Here is a 24938-nt window from a genome sequence, read left to right as displayed (position 1 = left end):
TATAGATAATGGTGTTCAAGTTCCTTCCAAGGGGGTTAGAGGCTAGGGTCTGATTGGCAATGACTAGCAAAGAAGACACAGGGAACAACAGAGGAATTCAGTCTCTATTGGTTCCCTCTAGATCTCAGCCTCAGAAGGGAGGCAGAATTCGGAGTCTTGTAGGATGGTAGTAGGGGTAGAGAAGAGGTGAGGGACAGTTAAGACTAAGGTTGTCCATATCCCACCTACCTCACAACCCGATGACTCTGGGAATTACAGTAGGGTGGTACCTGACAGCATCATGGGATCTAGATGGGAGTAGCTGAGGAAGCAGAAGCCAGAGAAATAAATCCAGGGCTGACAATACTAGTGGAAACTCAGTTCCCACAGGCTTTCCAAGTGCTGGGAAAGAGCAGACATAGAGAAGGCCACTGCCTAGCTCCATTCTTCAGGACCAGGAAAGCCCTCTTTTGCGGTCTTAATTTCAGGCACCTTTTTTGAGCATTCTGGAGGCCTGGGTCTTCAGAAAACGGGATTCATAGAGGTTCAGAGGAAGTGATACAACTTGAACGCCCACCAAAATAGGGAGATCCCCTATTTTGGGGAGGCCCCCAAGTAGAAATACTGCTCTGGAGAGGGCATTCACGGGGCTGACCAATTTTGACCCAATCCACCTGAACTGACAGTCTCCTTTTCTTCCAGTCTCTGAGAAAAGGTTGGGCACCTTCACTTTGTAGTCCATTGGCCTCATAAAATCCAGCATGTCTCTAAATTTATCAGATCCCTTCAGAAAGCTCAGCCGCGCTGACTTTGGTTACCAGAATCCCAGGACCCTGAGGGCAAGCTCAGAGGATCAAAGGTGCAAGGGATTTTGAAATCAATGTGGCCCCAATTTCTCCTCTGGGAGAATTTTCCCAGTCTGGTGAAAGCCACAGGAGATTAGTTAAGGGAATAGTCTTGGTTTGAATCCTGAACTCAACATTTCCTGGTTGTGGGAACTTGGGCAAATGATGTAACCATTCTGTGCCTCAGCTTTCTAATCTGTGAAGTGAGGCTAATGCCAGCACCTATCTCATAGGCATATTACCAGGACAAATTCAGTAAACCCGTGCAAAGCACGTAGAGACACATTTGGCATGTAGCAAATGCTAATATGTGTTAGCTCTTCTGGTCAAGTGATACAGGGAATCTATATCTCATCTTGGGCCTCTGGGGAAGCTGTTTCTGCCCCCCTCCTCCCAGATAGAATGAGACTAATTAAGGGATTAGTCACCAGCATCAAGGTGCCATCTAGGAATATCATCAGGTTCTAAAGAGCCCCACTTGCACTCCAGCTACCACTTTCTTTGGTGTGCTTCCCAATTGTGTTTGTGTGTATTTGAGAGATGGGAGAAGTTGAACAACACCAGGGTTTCTAATTGTCCATTTGGTGGCATGTAAATGATCATTTTTTCTTCTCCAGGATTAAGGTGTTGACAACCATGTGTCTACGCTGAAAGACAGGGTTTCTGCAGGGAGCTGCTTCATGTCTGTCGTAAGCAGCATTACGGCCCCCAAGAAGACCCCATGTCCTAATCTCCAGGACTGTGATTACACTGCCAAAAAGATGTTGAAGATGTCATTAAGGTTACTAATGACTTTAAAATAGGGAGACTATCCTGGATTATTGGTGTGGGCCCAATGAAATCACCCCAATGAAAGGGTGAGCCCTTATCAGCAGAGGCAAAAGAGGAAGTCAGAGAGATGGAGAAAGAGAAGTAGAAGGATTTGACATGCCATTGTTAGCTTGAAGATGGAGGGGTCCACATGTCAAAAAATAAATAGGGACCTCAGTCCTATAACAACAAGGAACTAAATTCTGCCAACAACCAGTAAGCTTGGAAGAGGATTCTGAGCCGCAGATGACAACCACATCCCTTGTGCATACTGTGAGTTTAGTGAGACTCTAAAGGAGAGAATTTGGCCACACTATGCTGAACTCCCGACCTAAAGAAACTGTGAGATAATAAATGGATGTTGCTTTAAGCTGCTAAATTTGTAGTCATTTGTTACAGTAGCAATAGAAAACTAACACAATGATCCTGGGCCTCAATTTGTACATCTGTTAAACGGGGGCAAAATACCTTGTCTTAACTACCTTATGGGGCTGTCATGAGGACAAAATGATAGAAGAAGGGACATAAGAGTGCTCTGCAGAATTTCAAGTTATAAAACTGTTAGGATATTCTCCAACAGGGGAAAAAAAGTCAATCTATTTTGAAGCAATTGGATTGAAGCAATTAAGAGCTTAGAGTGCCTGACATTTCCCAGGGGAACTGCTGAGGGTTTGGAGGGATGTTTCTCCTCTCCCAGAGAAGCAGTTTAGTATATGTGAAGTCAGAAAACCTGGGTCCAAGTCTATTTCTCACCTGTGTGACCTTGGGCAAATTATGTCACCTCTCTGAGGCTCAATAGAATGAGGGTAATTATCCCTTCTCTGCCTAGATGATATAGCTGTGTGAGGCTCAACTGAAGCAATGAGTGTGAATACATGATAGAAACAAAGTACCCAAATGGAAGGCCTATTAGTCCTCCCCAGTGTGTGCCCTGCTGCTGGAAGCAGATATCTTGATTCTGGTAAACTAGCCACCCTAAGAAAGTACTCTGAGCACCTGTTTTCTGCCATTGGCTCTGGTGTGTGGCCTTAGACAAGCCCCTTCTCCTCTGTTTCTCCATTTTAAGAGGTCAGATTATAACCAGTTGTCTTCCTCTAATGGGCATCAGAATAACCTTGGAAGATGAGTGGCAGATAGGGGATGAACAGGAGTTTTCTCATTTTTACAAGCCTGTCCAACCTCCAATAAACTATCTCCCAAAAGCCCAAGTCAGAAGAGTTCATTTTATTAAATCATGCCAAGTAAGCCCTATTCAAGATATAGGAGTTGATTCCAAATTATGTGGTTTGAGCAGCTGGTTGTCAAAACAGTCTGGATGTCTTGTTATACTTCAATTAAAATACTGGCCAATTTCAATCTGATTAACTAAAGTCATGCCCCTTCCAGTTTCTTGCAGTTCCCATTAATGTTGCTTTGTCATGACTGTGAGATTTCCTCCCAGAATATTCCTTCTTATGTGAACTGAAGTTGCTAAACTATGGCCAGACAAAACCCAGTAGAGTTGTCCATGTTTTCATTACAATGTAGGCTGTAGTAAAACCAATAGCTGAGAATAACAGAATGTCAAAGCTGAAAAGGCCCTTTGAGACAACCTGGTTTGGAGACAATTTGAGGCCTAGAGAGGGGGAGGGACATGCTCAGTATCACAGAGGCAGTGACAGAGGTGAATCTGGACCCTCAGGGCTCCTGAAAGGAGATCTTTCCATTGTCCTACGTTGCCTTTCCACTGCCCCATACTGCCTTTGATGCACAGAGATTTGAAAGTCAAGTAACTTTCAGTCTTCTTATTCGCTAGGCTGGTTTCCCTATTCTTTGAAGTAGAGAAACCTCATATATATGTCATCAAAGTACAAGGCTATGTACAGAGCAGTGTAAGAAGCAGGCAGCTATGGACACAATCTTTGAGAACACTCCCAACATACCAGATTGGCCTTATCCACCATTTTTGGTCTTTGCCTCATCAAGAGGTCTCCTTCCTCAACCTGCTTTATTGTCTCAAATGCTTTATATCAGTGCTTCTCAAACTTTAATGCGCATAGAGATCTTCTGGAGATCTTATTAAAATACAGACTCTGATTTCAGATGTCTGGGATAGGGCCCAAGAAGCTGCATTTCTAACAAGCTCTCAGGTAATGCAGATGCTGAAGCTGATAATGGACCACATTTGAAGTAGTTAGACTTGTAGATGTTGTTTCCATCAGTCTCATTTCTAAGCATCTTCTCCATTAACGAGCAGGATTCCTTTACTACTTGGGGGTAGTGTAGTGTATTAGAAAATGAATAGGCCTCCGTAGCTTCCAGTATTGGATTTTTATCAATCCCTAGCTGTGTGATTTTGGGCAAATCATTTCTCATCTCCCTGAGCCTCAAGTTTCTTTATCTATAAAATGAGGCCATCACCTATCATGCAGTAATGTTGTGAGGCTTGAGGGAATGACAAGCTCTTGGTGCAAAGTAGATTGAGATTCCTAGGTACAAAAAGGTTCTATGCCTAGGTTTACTTAGAATTGCAGAAGGCAATGTGAGCAGTGCATGGTGGCTGCACCATCATGCTTAACATGCTCAAAGATTGTTTCCATGACAAAACCACAGATGAAAGCCATTAATACTAGATGGTCTGCATACTTTATTGCAAATCACATGACCGGGCCCCAGAATCTGATACTTTTTTTTGATATTACATATGTATTTCATGTAGGCAGTCTTTCCAGCATCTATTTATGTCCTTGGTATCAAGTGCTTCTTTTCCTTATGAAAATGAAAGCTTTTCTTCATCAACAACATCTCTTCAAGGCATCTTGATTCTCTCTGCAATTTTTAAATGTTTCTGAAGCTTTTTCTAAGCTTGTAATGTGTGAAGGCCATTTATCTGCAGCTACATTAAAAATAGTATCATTGATTTACATTCTCTCAAAAGCAATTTTTTTCTAGTCATAGAAACAGTTCTTTTTCTACTACTTTATTAGTTCTAGTTATTACAGAATCAAGGAACTTCTTGAAAAGGGAAGGATACTTCCCCACGACAGCCAATTATTTTAGAAATACTCTACATAATGCTTTTTTATTATTGATGTTGGATGCTGAGTTTCACCCCTTAGTGGCTGGACAACTCCTCCTACCTTTTTTTAAACAAAAACTTCAATAATATTTCTTATTCTAAATCATCTCTTAACTTTTGCAATCACCACAGAACAACTTCATAGGGATTTTACCTCAAGGTATCAAGCACTACAGAGGCAAGAAGACCTTTTCTGCTTCTCAAACTGCATGTGTGAATATCGCCAGTTTCTTGGGCTGAAACTGCACATGCTACAACCTTGGTGAAGTACACAGACACATACAAGGACCTTTTTATCTTTGAGAAACAGCTAAGTCAAGGACTTAACAACCACCAAGTAAAAAATCAATCCTTCATTTCACAACGTAAAATTAAATGATCTTTTTAAAAACATTACCAAATGGGTACACTGAAGGTGAGGAGAAAGCTCAACTCAGAAATCTCTCCCAGCCCAGTTTTTGTTCTCCTGTAAACTGGACCTGCATCCTCATCCTTCTCCTCAAATGCTTGCCTTTTAATATTTTGTTACACAGGCAAGAGTCACAGTCATGCTAGCTCCAGTAATGTGGCCTCTGTGTGGCAGAGGGAAAACAGCATGGGGTGCAAAGTCAGAGAGGTCTGGATTTGAATCACAGTTCTGTTATTTACTTTCTGTGTGACCTTGAGTCAGTTTCCTTAGCCCCCTAGGCCATAAATCCTTTATCTGTAAAATGAGGAGAATAGCATCTACCTGAATGATTGTTTTAAGGACTAAATGAAATAATGTATATGAAGCACCTAGCATTTAGTAGAGGCTTAATAAATGTTATTACGGTCAGTTCAAGATTTACAATTCATCCATTACCAATTTCTCTAACCTGCTGATAATTTCCTATAGTTGCCACTCTTCAATTATCACCCCTTGCCATAGCTTCTTCTGAATGACTATTCATCCATCTAGCCTGGGTCAAGCCAGTCTAATTCCATAACAGTGTTCATCATCACAGAAGCTTTTGCTCTTTAAATCAGAGTGTGAAAGGGGAGGCACTGAGGTTCATTCTTTGGCATTCTTTGGGTATAGCCCAGAACTAGCCAGCCACTGCTTCCTGGTCTCCAGCCAGACTGGTAGTCCCAACTCTCTAGGCCAGGCTCTTGGTCTGTGTCCCAGGAAACACAAGGCAAACTCATGGCCACATTTCTGGGACACCTATCTCACCAGCATCAAGTGGCTTTCTCTGGTTCTCGATAATCTTTCAATATTTGTAGTGATGGTTGTGGTATTTCCCTCCAAGAAATCCAGAGTGAAACCATGTCTCTGCCATCTTCAAAGGTACTGAAGCCCCATTGGCCACTGCTTCTGTGCCCAAAATCTGCACACCTTCTTGCTTTAGTTAGTCATCTCATGGGACAGAGCAGAGAGGCCACAGCTCTGAGACCATGGCTCAATGAGCACTTCCTGGGTGAAGCCAGGAGGGCCTCACAGAGATTCCCTTTGGGCCTCAGCAGCAGGTAGAATGGTGGCCACTTGGCTCTCTTGCTCCTGGTTTCTTGGCAACTTTGCCTTTGAGACTGAGTAGAGCTGAGAGAGTTCAATGAGGCCAGCTGGGCATGTCTTGATTGAGAATGGCATCAAGTTTCCACTCAATTACTTACACAAGGCTCTCAGTGTGTTTAGCCTACATGTTACTAACTCACCAATAAACCATGTTTAGAGTTCAGTCTTGAAAGTGACTACTGCCTTTCAGTGACACTATCCCAAAGGCATCTCAGAGTTGGTTTTTGCATGTGTGCATTCTCTCTCTTTCTTTATCTTTCCCTTCTTCCATCTCCCCCTCCATCTCCCTCATCTCCCCCCTCTATGTCTACACTTCTCTCAGGGCTATAGTCAGTGCACTAGCAGGGCCTTGCTAGAAGGGTCCAAGTAGGAAAGCCCTCTTTCTCACACTGGGCCATATTATAATTACACAGACCCTAAAGACAGGCTATGGCCCAGGCTTCTGCATGGGAACACAAGCAATGACACCTTCTCTAGCAGCTTCCCTTCAACAAACAAGAATCAGAAATGTCTACTCAGATTTCTGACTCACTACACCCATTGTGTTGTAGTTTCTTTCCAATGATTGAGACAGCAAATGAGGAAAACCAGGAGTTGATGTCTGGAAATTTTCCATTTGGTGGCAAATATGTGAGACTCAAGAAAGAGGGCAAAAGCAAAACTCCCAAAATGATGACCACCAGAGCCACCAATTATAAGTCCCCTTGCTAGATAAGTGTAGTATAATGGAAAGAACCTTGTGTAGGAGCCCAGGGACCTGAGATCTTATCTTGTTCAGGCATGGTCGCTAACTTGTTCTGCCGCAGTTTCCCCAATGGTAAACTAGGGTGTTAGACTAAGTTATTCTGAAAGGCCCTTCCAATCACATACTTTATGGGTTATAAAAAGAGGTTTTTATCTTGAAGACTGTGGTTCTTCACCTTTATTGGGTCATAGGCCCATTTGAAATTCAGTAGAATGTTATGGACCATCTCCCCAGAAAAGGCACATTGTTGTGGAATTCTGCATACCATTTCAGAGGCTTCATGAAGTTCCTGAATCCCTGGACACTGGGTTAAGAACTGCTGCTTTCAGGAGATAAAAGAGCTTATCTGTAGAAGGCAAGCATGATGCAACAGTGACATCTGCCTGGCCTCAATCCATCTTAACAATTTTTCCCAGCATTTGACCCCAAAATGGAACTCCTACAGGACAAAAACAGTCTGCCTTTATAAAATAACTGTTTTCAGCTTTTGTTTCTCTCTTGACTGCTTGGAAAGGAAGCTGTCAGGAGAAAGCAGAAAGAAGAGTAATTCAAACAGACCTAGGCTTTGGCATGCCAAACATGCTTTGCAGATTTGTCCTAAGTGGCTGTATGCAAGAGCAGGAAGACCATCTTCCTGATCCACCTGGAGGGGTTGTGCAGTCATCAGCCATTCTGTCTGTTCCCACAGGAGCAGACAGGTTCTTGGCAATACGTTGTAGTGCCAGAGCTCCGACCTGGGACCAGGGTCCATATTCCCAGTAAGAGACATGTTAAGATTCTCCAACGTTCAGCAAATGTTCCTACTCCCCTGCTTCCAGAATAAACAATAGCCCCAACTCCAGTAGCTTTTAGTGCAGGGTATGACCTCTGAGATCAGTCTTCAGCCCCAAATCTTTCAGAGTTCGATGGTCTTTTGAGGAGGCAGGAAGTTCAGAGAAGAGTTGAAAACTGAGCTCCCTTCTTCAACTCAGGTCAATGGATGGCCTGGTTTCTGCAGTCTGGCTTGAGGGAGTTCAGCCATTCACAGTCTTACAGGAGCTGAGGGAATGAAGACAGAATACAAAGGAAATATAAACCTGTGTCTGGGACATGCGCCCCTTATTTTATAGCATCCCAGAGCCTCAAGGTTCAGGGCCAGGAAGCTGCAGCTCTTCAGCACAAAATGACTCAGCACACAAAGGTTTGAGGAAGACCCTTTCAGAACCTGCAAAGGGTCTTCTGAGGCCAAGGCTTTTAAAACCTGAAAGAGAAAGAAGACAGTAGGTAATTAGCTAGGGCTGGTCAAGCCCTTAACAGCCACTGAGGAGTGGGCCCTCTCTTAGTAGGTAGCTAACCAAACAATTGATAGCTAATTTTCTTTTTTTTTTTTTTTTGAGGAAGATTAGACCTGAGCTAACTACTGCCAATCCTCCTCTTTTTGCTGAGGAAGACTGGCCCTAAGCTAACATCCATGCCCATCTTCCTCTACTTTATACGTGGGATGCCTACCACAGCATGGCTTTTGCCAAGCGGTGCCATGTCTGCACCTGGGATCCGAACCTGCGAACCCCGGGCCGCCAAGAAGAGGAACGTGTGAACTTAACTGCTGTGCCACCGGGCTGGCCCCGATAGCTAATTTTCTGAGCAACTGGGGCTGGCTAGGAAAAGCCCCTTACAATTCCGATCCCATGACACAGTCATAAGATAGTGCTACAATCAGGGATGGAAACTGCATGCCTTTGGCCTTAATTCTAATACCAAAAAAGTCTACAGAGGATGCAGAAACTTGATCTCTGAGATTACCCCCCTCAAGCATGGCTACTGCTTTTATGGCCCTACAATAACTCCAAACTTCCTGTTACTGAGACTTCACCTCCATACTGGCTGATAAGGAAAAGCTTATCCACCCATGGACCTCTGAGGACTGGCAGTGATAGGAAGAAAAGGAAGGCTGTGGAGCACATGGAAAACTCTGCTCCAGATACTTGGATCTCATTTATGTGTATATTGATTCATGTCATGCCAGCAACCTGATAGTCAAACAAGCAGAACTCCTAGGTAGAGAAAGAAATTTCCATGATCTCCATGACTCTTGTGACCATAGCAAGTTACTTATTATCTCCTCTGGACCTCAGTTCCTTTATTTGTTGAGTTAAAATACATATTATCCTCCCAATTTCTGGCATTTGATATGGATCAAATAAGGTGATGGATGTGAAAGTGCTTTGCCTTAGACAAATATAAAGGACAAAGGATGAAGGTTTAAGGGGGTAAGACTGAAATAGTGATTTAGTCTGAAGGAATAAAGTCCATTTACAGATACTAAAGTGGACTCTTGGTACCTGCTATAATACCAAAAGAGAGGTTATTGATCTTCTTTTAGACCCAAAGGATATCAGAGTTAGATGGTACCAAACTTTTCGTTTTACAGATTGGAAAATTGAGGCTCAGAGAAGGAAATGCACTTGCCCAAAATGCCACAACCTAGGATTCCTAATGAACTGGATTCAAAGGCAATTTGTAAAACTACACTGTAGTTTGACTGGGAGAGAAAGAAAAGAAAGAGGAAGGAGACTTAAAAATACAGAGACCATCAGAATTGGAAGGCAGTAAGTTTAAGGGTCATGTAATTATAGGGTAATGAACTGAGGCATGGAGATGAGTTCCCACTCTCTGGATGTACATGGTATTCCAGTCCTCAAAAACTCAGATTCCATAAAGAAGGCTTATGTGTAACAAGGTTCTGTACTCAGGATTGGAGACTACATACCTGAGGCCTCAACTCTCATCTCCAGGAAGTCTTCCTTGAGAACTGTGGGTAAAGGAGGAAAGACATTTCACTAAGACTCTAGAAATTAGAACTGAGAAGGCAAAGCAATGGGATGGGTGACCCTTCCAGACTAGTGCCAAAGAGGCCGTATGAAACATGGGGAAGTGATTCAATCTAGACGTTTCAAAGCATCTAGTTCGATGCTTGTAGGTTGGGCTACCCCTCTGGCAGATTTAGAGAGCCCAGTCTTTCAGGTGACAGAACAATCTTTTGAGTGCCTTATATGGGAGGCTATGATAGTCCAGAGAAATTGGCCGAAGACCAAATACTACGTTCTGTGATTATCATTAACAGGGAGAAGGGAAAGAAGGAGGGCAAATCCCATGTGAAACATGAATCCTCCTTTGCTTTGAAGACAACCAGCCTTGACCAGCCACTTGATGTGCTTAGATTAGTCCCAAATCAGCCTTGTCTGGGGACAGCTGGAGGGAAGAGACAATCCTGGAGTATCGAGCCTCATATAGTGTGGCCAGAACCTCCCAGACAACAGGTGGTCCCAGAGCTATATCCTCAGCATTGTTTTCTCTTCTCTCTTAAATCTATTTACACATACTCCCTGAGTGATCTTATTCCCATCCATGGTTTCAATCACCACCAAGTACTGAAGACCCCCTGAAGGGCTACATTGTAGTATATGTGAATGCCCCTCCCTTCTCTTCTTCTTCTTCATCTTCTTCTTTTTTGAGGAAGATTGGCCCTGAGCTAACATCTGTGCCCATCTTCTTCTACTTTATATGTGGGATGCCTGCCACAGCATGGCTTGATAAGCAGTGTGTAGGTCCATGTCCAGGATCTGAACCAGTGAACCCCGGGCCGCTGAAGTGGAGTGCATGAACTCAACCGCTATGCCACTGGGCCAGCCCCCTTTCCTTCTCGTCTTGATGAACCACTTCTCATTTTCTTTTGAGTTTTTAATTTTTTTAATTGATGTGGAAGGGAGATGAATGAGGGAATAAGGTCATTCAAATGTCAGGCTATAGTCAGGTGTGCAAATGGGAAGCAAAAAGTTTATACAGATCATCATTTTCATTAGATACGAGAGAAGAGCTTGGCAAAAATGTTCATAGATGGGATTGACTGTGGCTAGTCCGAGGATCTTGACTAGTGGCCAACATATAAATGCACTGATGAAGTGGTGGTTACAAGGTGGGGGCCTAGATAGAAGGGGTGGTTGCCCTATGTGGATGCTGAGTGAGAGGAGCCTGTGGCTACCTAGGATGGCATCTCATGACATACTGGAGGACAGGTGTACCCATCTTGGTCTTACCCATACTCCTGCCAAGATGGAATCTGGGGATAAGGAACAGGATCAAATCTAGGTTCCAGAGGCCTGGAGATAGGGTAGGTAGAATGGTGCTCCAGCCTGAAGTGCCTGCTTGGGCCACAGCACCCTCATGTTGTGGTTGGTCCAAGATTTCCCTGAGTACTAGCTGACAAAGCCCAGATAGTGGTTACCAATCTTTCCCTGCTCTCAACACCAGTTTGGCTATAGTTTCCCTTATTGAAAGTTAGCCTGCCTTAAAGGTTCTACTGGACTTTGTTCATGCCTCTTAGACATTCCCTTTCAATGTCTTGGTTCCCCATCCAAGGCTACAGGTCAATACCTCATATTTTTTGGTGTATTTCCACTCATCTTGCAAGCCCTGGCTCAGACATCACATCCTTGAAAAAAAGCTTTCCTTTAGATACACCCAGTTCATTCTGTTAATTCTAGTTTACCTCATTCTATTTCCTTGGCACTTATTTCTCATATGGCTTATCCTAGGGAAGGAGCACCAGAAAGCAGGAAGTAGTCCTACTCATAGGTAGGTACTTCATTAAAAGTATTAAGGTGTCTCTGTTTTTCTCTGTTTTTCTGTTTTTCATTTTTTTTCCTCAAGGTAGATATATGATTAAGTCTGCTTTAAAATGTCCTAGGTGAAAACTTCATTCTATCAGTAAGACAAATTTGGGGCCTTGATCTCCCTTTTATCTGTTATGGTAAAATAAATGGCAAATTATTGTCTAAGGTGAATTTGGCTCGACCTAAGGTTCCCTTTGGCTGACTGCCAAGCAGAACTAGGGTGTGTTGTTGTGCAGAATCATGTCCTGGTGAGTCAGGTCCCATAGTTTTGACTAGATGATGTCAAACCTACTCCAGTTCCACTGCTGGTAAAGGCACATTGTTCTGCTTTTAACTGATCAGCTAGAAGAGTTACATTCCTGTCACTCATCAGGAAGTACAATTTGAAATTCTCTGAAAAGCAACAAGGAGCAAACTCAAAGAAGAGTCCCTAAAGGCTAAGCAACAATTTCTCTAGGTGTTCCACTCTAAAAGGCCCCAAATACCAGGCCTTGGACAGTCTGTCTGTACCAGCACCTGAGGAATTTTTAAAATAAACTAACTGGAAGGAAGGAAGGAAGGAAATAAAACAACAACAACAAACAGACTTCCAGGCCCTACTCCTGGAGATTCTGTTTTAGTGGGTCTAGAGTAGAAGGCATGAATCTGTGTGTTTTTTTTTCCCCTCAAACTTTTCCAGGTGATTTATACGTGCAGCCAGTTTGAGAACAACCACCTAAGTCTAATGTTTACCTCAGAAATGAAGGCTATGCTTATTCTAAGGTTATTTATGTCAGAGTGTTGCATTCTATATATTCCTGTCAGCTTCCCTTTTGGAATATAATAGGATCTAAATAAGTAAACTAACAAAAAGTAAGTCCTACATTGAGTGTAAAGTTTTTGCAATACTACTTGGTATGTGAGTACTGTATGTGTGTGTGTGTGTGTGTGTGTGTGAGAGAGAGAGAGAGAGAGAGACAGAGAGGAGCAGAGAGAGAAAGAGATGGAAAAACAGTCAGAGAGGCAAAAAGACAACACATACAGAGATAGACAAAGAAAGAAAGATGTGAGGAAAGCGAAACAGAAAAAGAGTGAAACAAAGAGATAGGGAAACAGAAACAGAAGCATAAGTAGAAAAACACAAAGAGACAGAAGGAAACTAAGAATGAGACACAGAGAAAGAAACAAGAGTGTGAGGGAGACAAATAGAGTGACAAAGACAGAGAGACACAGGTAAAAAGACAAAGACACAGGGTGAGGGACAGAGACAGAGATGGAGGAGAGAAAAGGACAAACAGAGAGACAGAGACAGAGTTACAGAGAAACAGAAGAAGAGACTGTAGGAGAAAAAATGAGATATTCATGACACATTTTCTAAAAGGTGATTTGGTTTCTCCCCTGTCACCTCTGTCTCTTACCTTCCTGTTTTCCGGGAAGCTGTTTCAAAGAACCTGGTCCTGGAAGCCACCCTGCAAACAGAAGCCAACAAGTCTTATGAGTTGCTCTGGAATATGTGTGAGAACCAATGGCCAATGGAAAGGACAAGAGAATATGAATCAGATGGGCGACCAATGCCAGGCCCTGCCTTAGCTTGCAAAAGATCTGCGTCTGAGGAGAAACCAAAGTATCAGAATGTGAAGTGGCTTAGAGATTATAGGTCCCCTAAAGGCTATAGCTAATACCCTTTGCTCTCTGTTAGTTCAGAATGGTCTGAGTATGTTGCCCAATTCAGGCTATTCCTGGGAGAAATATGTGAAACAAGTCCTTGGTTTCAAAGTATAGTTTTTGGCATTTTGGAAACACACTTAGTTAATTATTCAAAATGGTGGAGGCTTTGTTTTTCTTAGTTTACCCATTTTACAATTACGGAAAACAAGAGGCCTAAGAGAAAGAAACACTAGGTGGCAGTTTACTGAGAGAGGTCCCAGGCACTGTCTGAGGAGAGGCCAGCCAAGCTAGTTGCGGCCAAGCAAGGCTGGTCCCTGAGTGATGCTGTGGCCCCACCTTAGCCGCCTTATTCTTGGTTTCTTGGCTTGCAGCTCAGCTTCAGGAGGACCTGCTGGACATCATCTCAGCTCCTACCCTGGATGAGGCTCTCTGGAGAATCTGACTCATTTTAGATTTTTAAAAATCATACCTTTGCTTTTAAAAAAGAGCCTCAAGGCACAAGTACAATGAACAAATCTGTTCATTAAATTACTTTTAAAACCAGTACCAATAAGAAGAAAATAAGAAAAAATTTCCAGAGTCAAGGGAACAAGGAAACAGAAGGTAATCTTATCACCCTACAGAGATCAGGGCAACTAAGAAAGATGGATCTCCTATCAGGCACTAAGGATCAAACTCTTCAGCTTTAGGAAATCTCTTAGTGTTGAGTGGAACACTCCAAACAGGGCTGGTCTGTGACATTCCCCTAGACTATGAAGTGAATGAGGTCCCAAGTTGTGCATTGTACACTCTTAACAACCATGATGGTGATCCTGAAAGCATTCCTGGTAACTTAAAATAGGCCTTAGGTCAAGGTTGAGGAAAAACGCTACTTACACAGATGATGGGATTTCCCCTGCATTGCCAGCCACAATGTCTGGCTTTGGTTCTGGCTTCTGAGGAGCAGCTACCCGGCAGGGAGGGTCTGGAGGCCTCACTGGGGGACGGATGATGGTTGGCTTGTCTCCTGGAGGCCGCACCTTGCTGAAACTATCAGAGTCTCCTAGAAGAAAGAACACCACCAAGAACTTGGATGGTTAGCCAGTGGAACACTACTCAGGAGCAGGCAGTCAATATCAGAGTTACCTGGGCCACCTGCCTTGGCCCCCATTTCCTTTTGGTGACTAACAACTCTGTATTTTTTTTTTGTAATTCTTCCAACAGTTGCCCCTTCAGAAAGTCTATGTTTGAACCCCAGCTCTGGAACTTCATATTTGTGTGACCCAGGGTATGTCACATCAATTCGCTGCGTCTCAGTTTCCTCATCTACATAATCAAGACCAATAATACATTATCTTAAAGAGATATTGAGGGGACTTAATCAGGTACTAATATGTTTAGTACAGAGCCTGGCACATAGTAGGTGCTTAGTCAATGTTTGATGATGAATTCGAATTTGTTAAATTCGTCATTACCAAAACTCAGGCACTCTTGCACCTAGGCCTTGACTATCATAGCAGTCTGCTAACTCGTCTTCCAGTCTCTATGTTTCTAGTTTCTAGGTTAGTCAGTACAAAATAAATATATATAATTTTTTATAAAATGGTTCTGGCAGGAGTATGGTGAAAGAGATGCATTTATACATTGCTGATGGCACTGTACACTGGGCTTATTCTATCTAGATAGCCATAAAAAATTCTGGAACAATGTGGATTAAATGCAAAATCATACATATGAGGTAGTCCATACTCATTGACCCAGTTGACATATTTTATGGAACAAGCCCAAAGGAATTAACCCAAAAGAAAAAATAAAAACAATTGGCACAAAAACATGCTTGTTAACAACAATAAGCTAGACCCAACCACAAAGGCTAAGCAAACGATTAAATTCTTACAAGCATTTAACCAATACATATTACATATGAACTGACAAGGATTTGGGCCAGGTCAAAAAAATGTGTATATAAAATAATGTTAAGTGAAAAAAAGTACACCAAAGTGCTCATGGCCAGGTCAAAAAAATGTGTATATAAAGTAATGTTAAGTGAAAAAAAGTACACCAAAAGTGCTCATGGCCTGATGAATACCATATGAAAACAGACATATGTGCAACTATGCAAGGGTGTTCTAAGATCTTAATATTCATGCAATTTTTGTTAGAAAATCTTGATATTCATTAAGTTTTCTGCTACAAAAATTTTTAAGGTAAATGTAAAAAATATTAACTTTAATCCATATAACACTGTTGTGAGATTTACCCTAAGTATCTTTACACTGTTTTTCTTCTCCTTAAAGATCTTCCCAGCAGCTATAGAATGTACAGGATAAGGTTCAAACTCCTTAACATAAATTGAAGGCCCTCTATGAGCTGGTCTCAAATTATCATCCCAGGCACTAACTCCAGACTTTAACCACCAGTTCTACTCTAATCAAATTGGTCTCCTCACTGCCCTATCAAAGCAAGCCCTTGACTCTTACTTCTAGGTGAGACAGTATGGTATAGTGGAAAGTACAGAGAGTCTGTAGTTGGGTAGAACTGGTTTTGAGGCCTTGTTCGCCACTTCCAAGCTGTGGGACCCTGGGCAGTTATTTCATCTCTTTGACTCAGAATTTCTTCATCTTTGCAATGGGTATAATAATCTTTCTTCACAGGTAGTTGTGAGGACTAAATTAGATGGCCTATAGAGAGTGTCTAGCATACAGCAAGAGTAAATATGTGCTAGACTCTGTCCTGCTTCTTGCCTGATATATACCCCTGTCCTCATGTCTTATCTGTATTGTAATCATCTCTCAACACTCAGCTCAAATCTCACCCATCTGAACACTCCAGCTGGCACAGGTAATTTCCATCCATGTAAATACTTGTGAAGTGCTTACATATTGCTGTGTGGGTTTTTAAAATTCCTCCTGCTAGTCATTCTGGTGAGGGAGACAGATATGAAAAGAGATAATGTTAATACAGTGTGATTGGTGTTCTAATAGAGGAATGAACCAAGTACTATTCACGTACACACATATAAATTCTGTCTCCCCCTCTAGACTATATCTTACATTTCTGGACATGCCATTCCCCTTAGCACAAGGCTGGGGACACAAAATTGCACCTGAAAAATGACCAAAATTATAATAATATGATTTTTCTAATGTACTTTATACCATTCAAAACACTCTCTCAGATAACTATTTGACTTTCACAATAAGCTTGGGCGGGAAGAATAGATGGGGCTTATCTTCTCCATTTTACATAGAAGGAAACTGATGTTCAGAAAAGTGAACTGACTCACCCACAACCACAAAGTTAGGTAAGTGGTAGAGTGAGGATTGAAACCCATATCTCCTATTTCTGCATCCACTGTTTTCCCCACTGTCTGCTGTTTTATTGTCATTAGTAGTAATATAAAAAACTATAAATGATAATAATAATGGTAATGGTAACAAAGGAATTGGTAAGAAATTTCAGCTACCTTTTTATTGAACACCTGCACTGTTCCAGGTACTGTGATACTATACTCAGTAGTTTATGCATGTCTTATTTAACATTGGCTATAACCCTGTAAGGTAGAAAGTATTATCCCTGTTCTATAGTTGAGGAAACAGATGCAGAGATGAGAAGCAACCTTATAGTTAACTGGCAATAGATTCAGGTCCATCTGCTTTCTGAAGCCCATGTAGTCCCAAGTGCCAGTGGTTTTCAACCCTGGGTACACATTGGGAACATTAAAATCATACAGAATCTGGGCCCCACCCCCATAGATCCTAGTTTAATTGATTGGGGTAGTACCTGGGTATGGGTATCTTTAAAAGCTTCCGAGGTGATGCTATGTGTAGCTAGAGTTGAGAACCACTAGGCCACATGATGCTGCTTGCTCACTGCACATCACAAATTACCAGAGCTGACAATGCTGTTCCATTTCTACTGATTACTGGAGGGAATATTGGACAGGAAGCATATGCTACAGTCAGAGCCCTAACACATTTCCACCTGATGCCATAACCATCCTAGGTCTATCACTTCCCTTGATGAGAAAACTAGATGATACTCCCTGAAATATGAACCCCATTCGTTCCCAAGTCACAGCCACATCCAGATGGATATCAACCCATGGCCTTGGAAAACAAATGTCATTAACCTTGTGTCCTCCTAGGCTCTTTATCAGGAGCTCCAACAGGATGATGCCTTACAAGTCAAACTTTGAAGTAGCAGCAAAGGGCTTTCGTGATTGAAAGACCCCAGTGTTGTTCTCTCCTGCCTCTAATTTGCCATAGTAAAGCCGCAATGTCAAACTGAGGAGGCAGGGATGAAAGAGTAATATAAGTGGGAGTTAAGAGACCTAGATTAAAGTCTTTATACTAAAACTAACTTGCTGTGTGACCTTGATCAGATCACTTCCCTACCTGTACAATGTAGACTTTGACTGTTTCCCAGATCACTGCATCCCTGATATAAGTCTATAGACCTATATCTCTTCCTAGTGACTTTACATGCTGCTTTTGACTCTAGAAGCCAGTTGAATGGTATCATATACTTAAGGAGCTTGGAAAAGATCTCAAGATAGATAGATAGGTAGATAGATAGATGATAGATAGATTTAGATTTAGATTTCATAGCTCCCTGTTGCTTGCAAAATAAACTCAAACATTTTTAACCTGGAATTCACTACCCTCTACCATTTGGTTTCAAATGGTCTTTCTGATCTACCTTTCCACCCTTCCTCTCTTCACATATCCTACAGTCCAAACAACCAGTAGTATTTGTTGTTCCCTGTACATGTCTTATGATGAATCATGTCTTTCCCAGACGCTCTTTACCCTATTCCCACATGCCCAAATTGGCATCATCTATCAAGACTCAGCTTAAGTGCCATATCTATTAGGAAGCCTAAGATGCTCCAAGTTCTTTTCTCTACTCTTAAGGCATTAATCACCTTGTACTTTGAATCAGGGCTCTTTGTTTTGGTGGCTCTATCTCCCCTATTGGAATAGGAACAACGTGAGAGCAAGATCCAGGTGGGATCCATCTTTGTATTCACCAGAGGCCCAATTAATTGGCTTTGCATGTAAATGGTATTCAATAAATATTTATTGAGTAAAGAAAAATGTAGTTCAGTCCATTAGAAGCACAACAGAAAAAAGTTCTCCCTTTTTAAGCCCCCAGTTGTGCCATGTGTGACACACAAACATGATATACCCAAATTTCAGGGCTATTCTGAAACCTAATTGAAAGAAGTTCAATATACCAGGTATTTTTTGAGAGCTTTTGTGCCTAGCCTTATGCTCTCACAAGAAATGCACACAGATGATCTGACATAGACTTCATCCTCCAGAGGCTTAAAACGAGTTGGAGAATGATGTCATACTCATGGGAAATAAATGTGAATACTGTAACTTAGCATTCACATTAGAGGGCCAAATGTGGGTGCCAAAAGAAGTGAGGTAAGGGAGAGTTCCCTGGGGCAGGATTGTCAGAAGGCGTCGTGGAGGGGATAGGACGTGAGCTGGACCCTGAGGGATGGCTAAGAATACTCCCTTGTGCCATCCCCTCAACAATGGTCCTCCTCTTTCTGGGTGTTTGGCATGGTCAGGTACAGGTTGAGGATGGAAAAAGTAGCTCTGAGCTTTTTTATGACATCTACATTTGAGGCTTAAGGATTCTCATAGGCTCAAAAATATAGAAGAGTAGACACCTATCATCCTCCACGCCTGCCATTTACTAAGAGGTTGTTACCCACCCAGTAGCACTATCACTTTTTGAACTTCTATTATATTACTAGAAGCTTTGTACACCTAATCTTACTTGATCCCCACAAAAAAAATTGCCTGCAACATAGGCATCGTCCCCACTGAAAGTTAATAAAACTGGCTCAAAAAAGTGAAATCTACCTAAGACCATATGGCTAGTAATTAGCCTCCTATAAAGCAAAACAACTGCTACCATTCACTGAGTATTCATTAACTGCCAAGTACATAGATATCTTATTTCATTATTACAGTGATCCTAATAGGGCACAATTATCATCTTCATTTTACACTAAACTACATTTTACCCTAAAAATAAAGCTCAAAGAGCTTGTGGTTTGCCCAAGTTCTCACAGCTAGGATGAGGCAAAACCAAGATTGAAATTCACATCTGGGAGATTCTGGAGCCTAAGTCATATCTGAGACTCCACTGAGTCTTTTGAGCCTATGGTCTTTCTACCAAACTATACTTCCTCTTAGTTTCTTTTTAACCTTGGTCCACAACCTGACTTTTACTACAAATTTACAAATTTGATCTCCCTCTCTAGCCCAACCTGTTCCCTCTCTCCGCATTCTCTGTCAATGACCATAACAAAAGAATATTAGCATTTGTAGATTTCTCAGGACCTGATAGTCATCAGTCTCAAACCTTAAGCAGCTTTCTTCCACATTTCCTCATATCCAGCTACACCCAACCTGAGGACACAAAGTAAGGGAAGGTTGTTTCCTCTTGTAGATTCCCCTAGTCTTCTAGAATTATCTCTCTATTTGTATGACATTCTCCCATGCTCACCTTAAAGCCTCTCTTCTACTTTAGCCATGAATTACCCTTGTGGATCAATCTGGAGTTAGGCTCCAGGAAAGTAGGTTATTAAAGCATAATGAATCCAAACAAGAAAATGTAAGTAATGGTCAGCACAGCCCATGAATGCAAGAGAAAATCTGTTCCTAATACTTCTAGAGGAGATGCAAATGCCACTCATAGCATTATTCACCCCAGTGCAGTATTGATGGCCTTGTGGTTGAGCAAGGCTTTACAAGCACCCTTTCTTCAAGCTCAAGAGCATGCTACCAGGATGCAGTCTTTCGCTCCAGTCAAGACAGAGGAAAAGAGCTAAAAAGGGCTCCTAAACTGATATGTCATCCCAGTGTGGATGTATTCTCAGAACCTCAGGTAGAGTGAAGTGCTCCTTGACTCACACTCCTACTGGAATTTATTCTCTACAGAACACAGATCACACTTGACTGGGACTGGTTGCTTAGACGCCAGCCTCACCATGAACCTTTGGAAGGCAAGGACCATGGCCTTTCATCTTTTTCTCTCCCATTGCATAGCACTATGCCTGAATAAATGAGCAAATATGAGTAAGTAGATGTCTTCCGCCTCCATTCCCCAAAGGAAAGTCCCTTCATAGAAGCTACACAAATTCCCTTTCCAAAGCCAGGCCTAGTAAGAGGCAGTAATATCAAAGTAAGGCAGGAAATTGGGCTTTTATAACTTTGCTCCCCCAAAAGTGAATACTTCTTAGAAAACAGAAAAGGGAAGGTAGCTAAAGCTGCTTAAGAAATAAGAATGTGGCACCCAAGAAGCCTAGGTTCAAGCCCCATCTCCATATCCTACAACCTGAGTGACTCTGGGTGAGTTGTTTCACTTCTCTGAGCTTTAGTTTCACCATCTGTGAAATGGGGAGAATAAAACCTATACTCACAGGCCCATCACAATGATTAGATGCACTAGAAGAAGAGAAAGTATCCATTTCCATGTCTGGAACAGAAAAGGGCCCTTGACAAAATTACATCAGCAAACAATATTGATTTTATTGTAAAGTTCACTGCCATGGAACAAAGCAACTTAACATGCACCTTGCTTTTTATATTTTTAATTGCTAAGAAAAAGTGTGGAGAATATCAAGTCTACTCAAATGTCAGATCAATGCAAGAGGTGAAGATGGGGGAGAGGACAATGGCACAGTTGGATTACTAAAGCAATGAGGGCTGTGCATTGATCCTCAGGATGGCTGGCAAAACTCTGAACAACAGAACTGAAATGGTATGACAACTGCAAGGTGCAGAGTGGGTCAGTGGATGTAACAGCTCCCTCCTCTGACACTGTCATTCAGGCTGCTGGCCAGCACCTGGGGATAATAACTATCAGTTATAGCTCAGGGTCAGAGCTGTTTGCAGTTTTTGCTTAACTGATATCTGTTCTGTTGCCTGGGATCCATCACTGGAGTGGCAGCCAAAATGGGGAGGAAGGGAGGGAGTAAGAGCTAAGGAGGTGAGAGCGGGCAAGGTTCAAAGAGGTAAGTACACCAGAGGTTTGGCTAATTCTCCACCAAGGTCCGAACTACTATCTCAGTTCTGCTTTATGTAGCCAAAGCTGGAGGCCTGGGGCTTTGAAAAATGCTGTGTCACACTAGCCTGTTGCTAATTGATTTAAAGCAAAAAGCAAAGCCAGGTAATGCTGTGGCCCAGATTGAGATAGTCTGGCTGAGACCGGACAGTCAGATCAGTACTTACATTAACTGGAACTACTTGATCAGGGCAGCTGCCGCCAGCAGCCTGGGGGCAAGACTGTGGAGGAAGGGGAAGAGGGGAATGCTGCTTGGGATTAACTTTGCAGCAGAAAATGGTGAAGGCAGAACTGATAGGGGGACTAAGTTACTGTGTGTGCTGAGCTGATAGGATCTGGCTGACCTCAAGGCTAGGCGATAGCCAAGACAAACTATGTGATGAATATAAATTGTTACCCAGTAGTACATAAGATTGATGTGAAGGTCAATACATGACTTATAAATTGAAGCAGATGTCTACATAGAAGTCTTGCTTTACTTGGCTACTTCTTAGAAGAGGCAAATCTTAGGGAGGGGAAGGGCAGGGGGAGGAAATTAACATTTTAAATATTGATCATATGTTAAATATTTTATTTGTTATTCCTTTTAACCTTAGCAATAATTCTGTGAGGTGAGTTGTTTCTCTCATTTACAGATATGAAAACCAAGGTGCAAAGAAGTTAAATAACTTAATTGTAAACATACAAATGCATCAATGGGTCAAGCCAGAGAATTCAGAGTCTGTTATTTGGTGGAAATCTTATTGGACCCCCATAGAATAGCTTTTACTGAACTGTGCTCTGAGACAATGCCATCAGCCCATATGGAGGTTTTTATATACAACAATCCATGGGAGAAAATGCTTCTTAGAACTCTTCTTTAGGCCTCAAAAACAGAAGAGTTGTGTGGAGTGACGTCAGTGACATGGCAGATTGAGTTCGCCCGGGACTCTCTCCCCTCCAAATTACAACTAAGGAGAGCAACTGCATTCCAACCAAAGAAGTTCTAATAACACAGAAATCGTCAGAGACCCACAGCAACCAAATGACGGAGGACAGAGAGGCTGGAGCCGCCCTTGGACGAGCTAGAACGGGGTAAGAGAGAACTTCACTCCCTCCCCTAGAGACTGGGATCGCTGCCACGGGAGGCTCCAAGAGGGAAGGAGCAGGGAAGGGGCCGCACATCTGGGGGACTGTCCAGGACTCCCACAGACCCATGCAGTGGAAACTCTCTAACGTGGGAAAGTTTTTGCGTGGGGGGACCCCATCAAGCCAAGGCCCCAGGAAACCAGAGAGCGAGATCTGATTGGAATCCAGGTCTGCACGTGAGAGAAAGTGCCCCTCCTCCTCCAACCCAAGCTGTGCGCCACCATCACGACTGAAAGCAGAGAGCACAGAACGTGTGGCTCTCAGCCCCCATCTAGTGGCAACAGGCTGTAACTGCAACCGAATAATAGCATTATGTGCAAAAACCGCTCCTGTACCATCCAGCAATTTATAAAAGCTCCAGACTGAAAGGAAAACAAAAACACAGAAGTATGTCCTGAGGACTTGAAAATAGGTAAACTAAGTGAAAATGAATTCAGAATAGCTATCATCAAAAAACTCAATGAGGTAAAGGGAAATATAGAAAAACAAGTCAACGAGTTCTGGAGTTACTTCACAAAAGAGATTGAAACTATAAAGAAGAATCAATCAGAAATACTAGAGATGAAAAATACAATGGATCAGTTAAAACAGAATACGGTCACCCTGAATGCCCATGTAGACACCATAGAGGAGAAAATTAGCATAATCTAAGGTAGACAGGTTGAATGGCTCCAGACAGAGGAAGAAAGAGAACTAAGAATTTAAAAAACTGAAAAAAATCTCAGAGAAATATCTTACTCAATGAGAAAATGCAACTTAAGAATCATCAGAATTCCTGAGGGCGTGGAAAAGGAAAATGGAACAGAAAGTGTGCTCAACGACATAATAGCAGAGAACTTCCAAAATCCAGGGATTGAGAGAGAAATGTGTGTGGAGGAAGCTTTCAGATCTCCTAGATTTGTCAATGTAAAAAGACCTACTCCAAGGCATATAGTAGTAAAAATGGCAAAAATGAATGACAAAGAAAGAATACTCAGGGCAGCAAGGCAGAAGAAAATAACCTACAAAGGAACCCTTATCAGACTTTCAGTGGATTTCTCCACAGAAACCATACAAGCTAGGAGAGATTGGAATGACATATTCAAAACTTTAAAAGATAAAAATCTTCAGCCAAGAATACTCTATCCAGCAAAAATATCCTTCAGATATGAGGGAGAAATTAAATCTTTTCCAGACAAATAAAAGCTAAGTGACTTCATAGCCACAGGCCCACTTCTACAAGAAATTCTCAAAAAGGCCCTCATATGTGAAAAAAGAAAAAAATGGAGAAAGGGGGTCACAAAATACAGAGTAGGGAGACAAATAGATAGAACCAGAATAGGATAGAAATTATTCAACTATAGCATTAGGATAAAGGGAAGGAAATCACCAAAGCAAAGACAGTCTTATCACTCTAACCACAAAGTCACAACATAAGTTGGAATAAGAGAAGAAAATAATAATTTAGGAGGGGAGGAGGAAAGGGGCTGAATCAGTTTAGGCTAAGGAAGTAAGAGGCCACCAGAAAATGGACTACGTTATGCATGAGATTCTGAATACAAACTGCAGGGTAGCCACTAAACTAAGAAACAGAACAGAGACACAAAACATAAATAAGGAAAATGATAAAAAAAAAAACTCAGCAGAAGACATTGCAGAAGTCAATGGGTAGGCTAAAACACACGGTACAAGAAGGAAAGGAAACACAGGAAAACTGGAAAATAAGCGACAGAATGACAGCATTAGGCCCTCATGCATCAATAATCACCCTCAATGTAAACGGATTGAAGTTTCCAATAAAAAGACACAGAGTGGCAAGATGGATTAAAGAACAAGATCCAACAATTTGTTGCCTCCAGGAAACACACCTCAGCTCCAAGGACAAACACTGGCTCAGAGTGAAGGGGTGGAAAACAATACTTCAAGACAGTAGCAAACAAAAGAAAGCAGGTGTTGCAATACTTATATCAGACACAACAGATTTCAAGATAAGGCAGGTAAAGAGAGACATAGAGGGCCAATACATAATGATCAAGGGGACACTTCATCAAAAAGAAATAACGCTTATAAATATGTATATAAGCTATCTATATAAATATCACCCAACACAGGAGCACCAAAGTTCATAAAGCAACTATTAACAAACCTAAAAGAAGCTATCAAAAATAACACAATAATAGAAGGGGACCTCAACATCCCACTCACATGATTGGACAGATGCTCCAGACAGAGAATCAACAAGGAAACACTGGAGCTAACCGAAAAGCTGAAACAGTTGGACTTAATAAACATATATAGAACACTCACCCAAAAACAGCAGAATACACATTCTTCTCAAGTGTGCATGGAACATTCTCAAGGATAGACCATATGTTGGGAAACAAGGCAAGACTCTACAAATTTAAAAAAATTGAAATAATAGCAAGCATATTCTCCAATCATAATGCTACAAAGCTAGAAATTAATCACAAGAAAAAAGCTGAGAAAGGCA

The 24938-nt window shown here is 41.9% G+C and overlaps 1 protein-coding gene across 2 annotated transcripts in view; it reads right to left on the bottom strand.

The window, feature by feature from the left end:
* Window positions 1–4236: 4236 nt before the first annotated feature.
* The window catches only part of OPHN1 (oligophrenin 1), a 495334-nt gene continuing 474632 nt past the window's right edge, over window positions 4237–24938 (bottom strand). For both annotated transcript variants that reach the window (XM_046673421.1, XM_046673422.1), the window contains exons 22-25: window positions 14147–14312; window positions 13021–13071; window positions 9721–9762; window positions 4237–8211 (exon numbers count right to left, since the gene is read on the bottom strand). In XM_046673421.1, the coding sequence (XP_046529377.1) occupies window positions 9729–9762; window positions 13021–13071; window positions 14147–14312 (251 nt within the window). In that variant the 3' untranslated portion in view covers window positions 4237–8211; window positions 9721–9728. The remainder of the gene's footprint in view (window positions 8212–9720; window positions 9763–13020; window positions 13072–14146; window positions 14313–24938) is intronic.

The sequence above is a fragment of the Equus quagga genome, chromosome 10 (genome assembly GCF_021613505.1).
Source record: "Equus quagga isolate Etosha38 chromosome 10, UCLA_HA_Equagga_1.0, whole genome shotgun sequence".
NCBI lineage: Eukaryota > Metazoa > Chordata > Mammalia > Perissodactyla > Equidae > Equus > Equus quagga.
The sequence above is the reverse complement of the archived record's forward strand: the minus strand, read 5'-3'. Positions and strand labels throughout refer to the sequence as shown.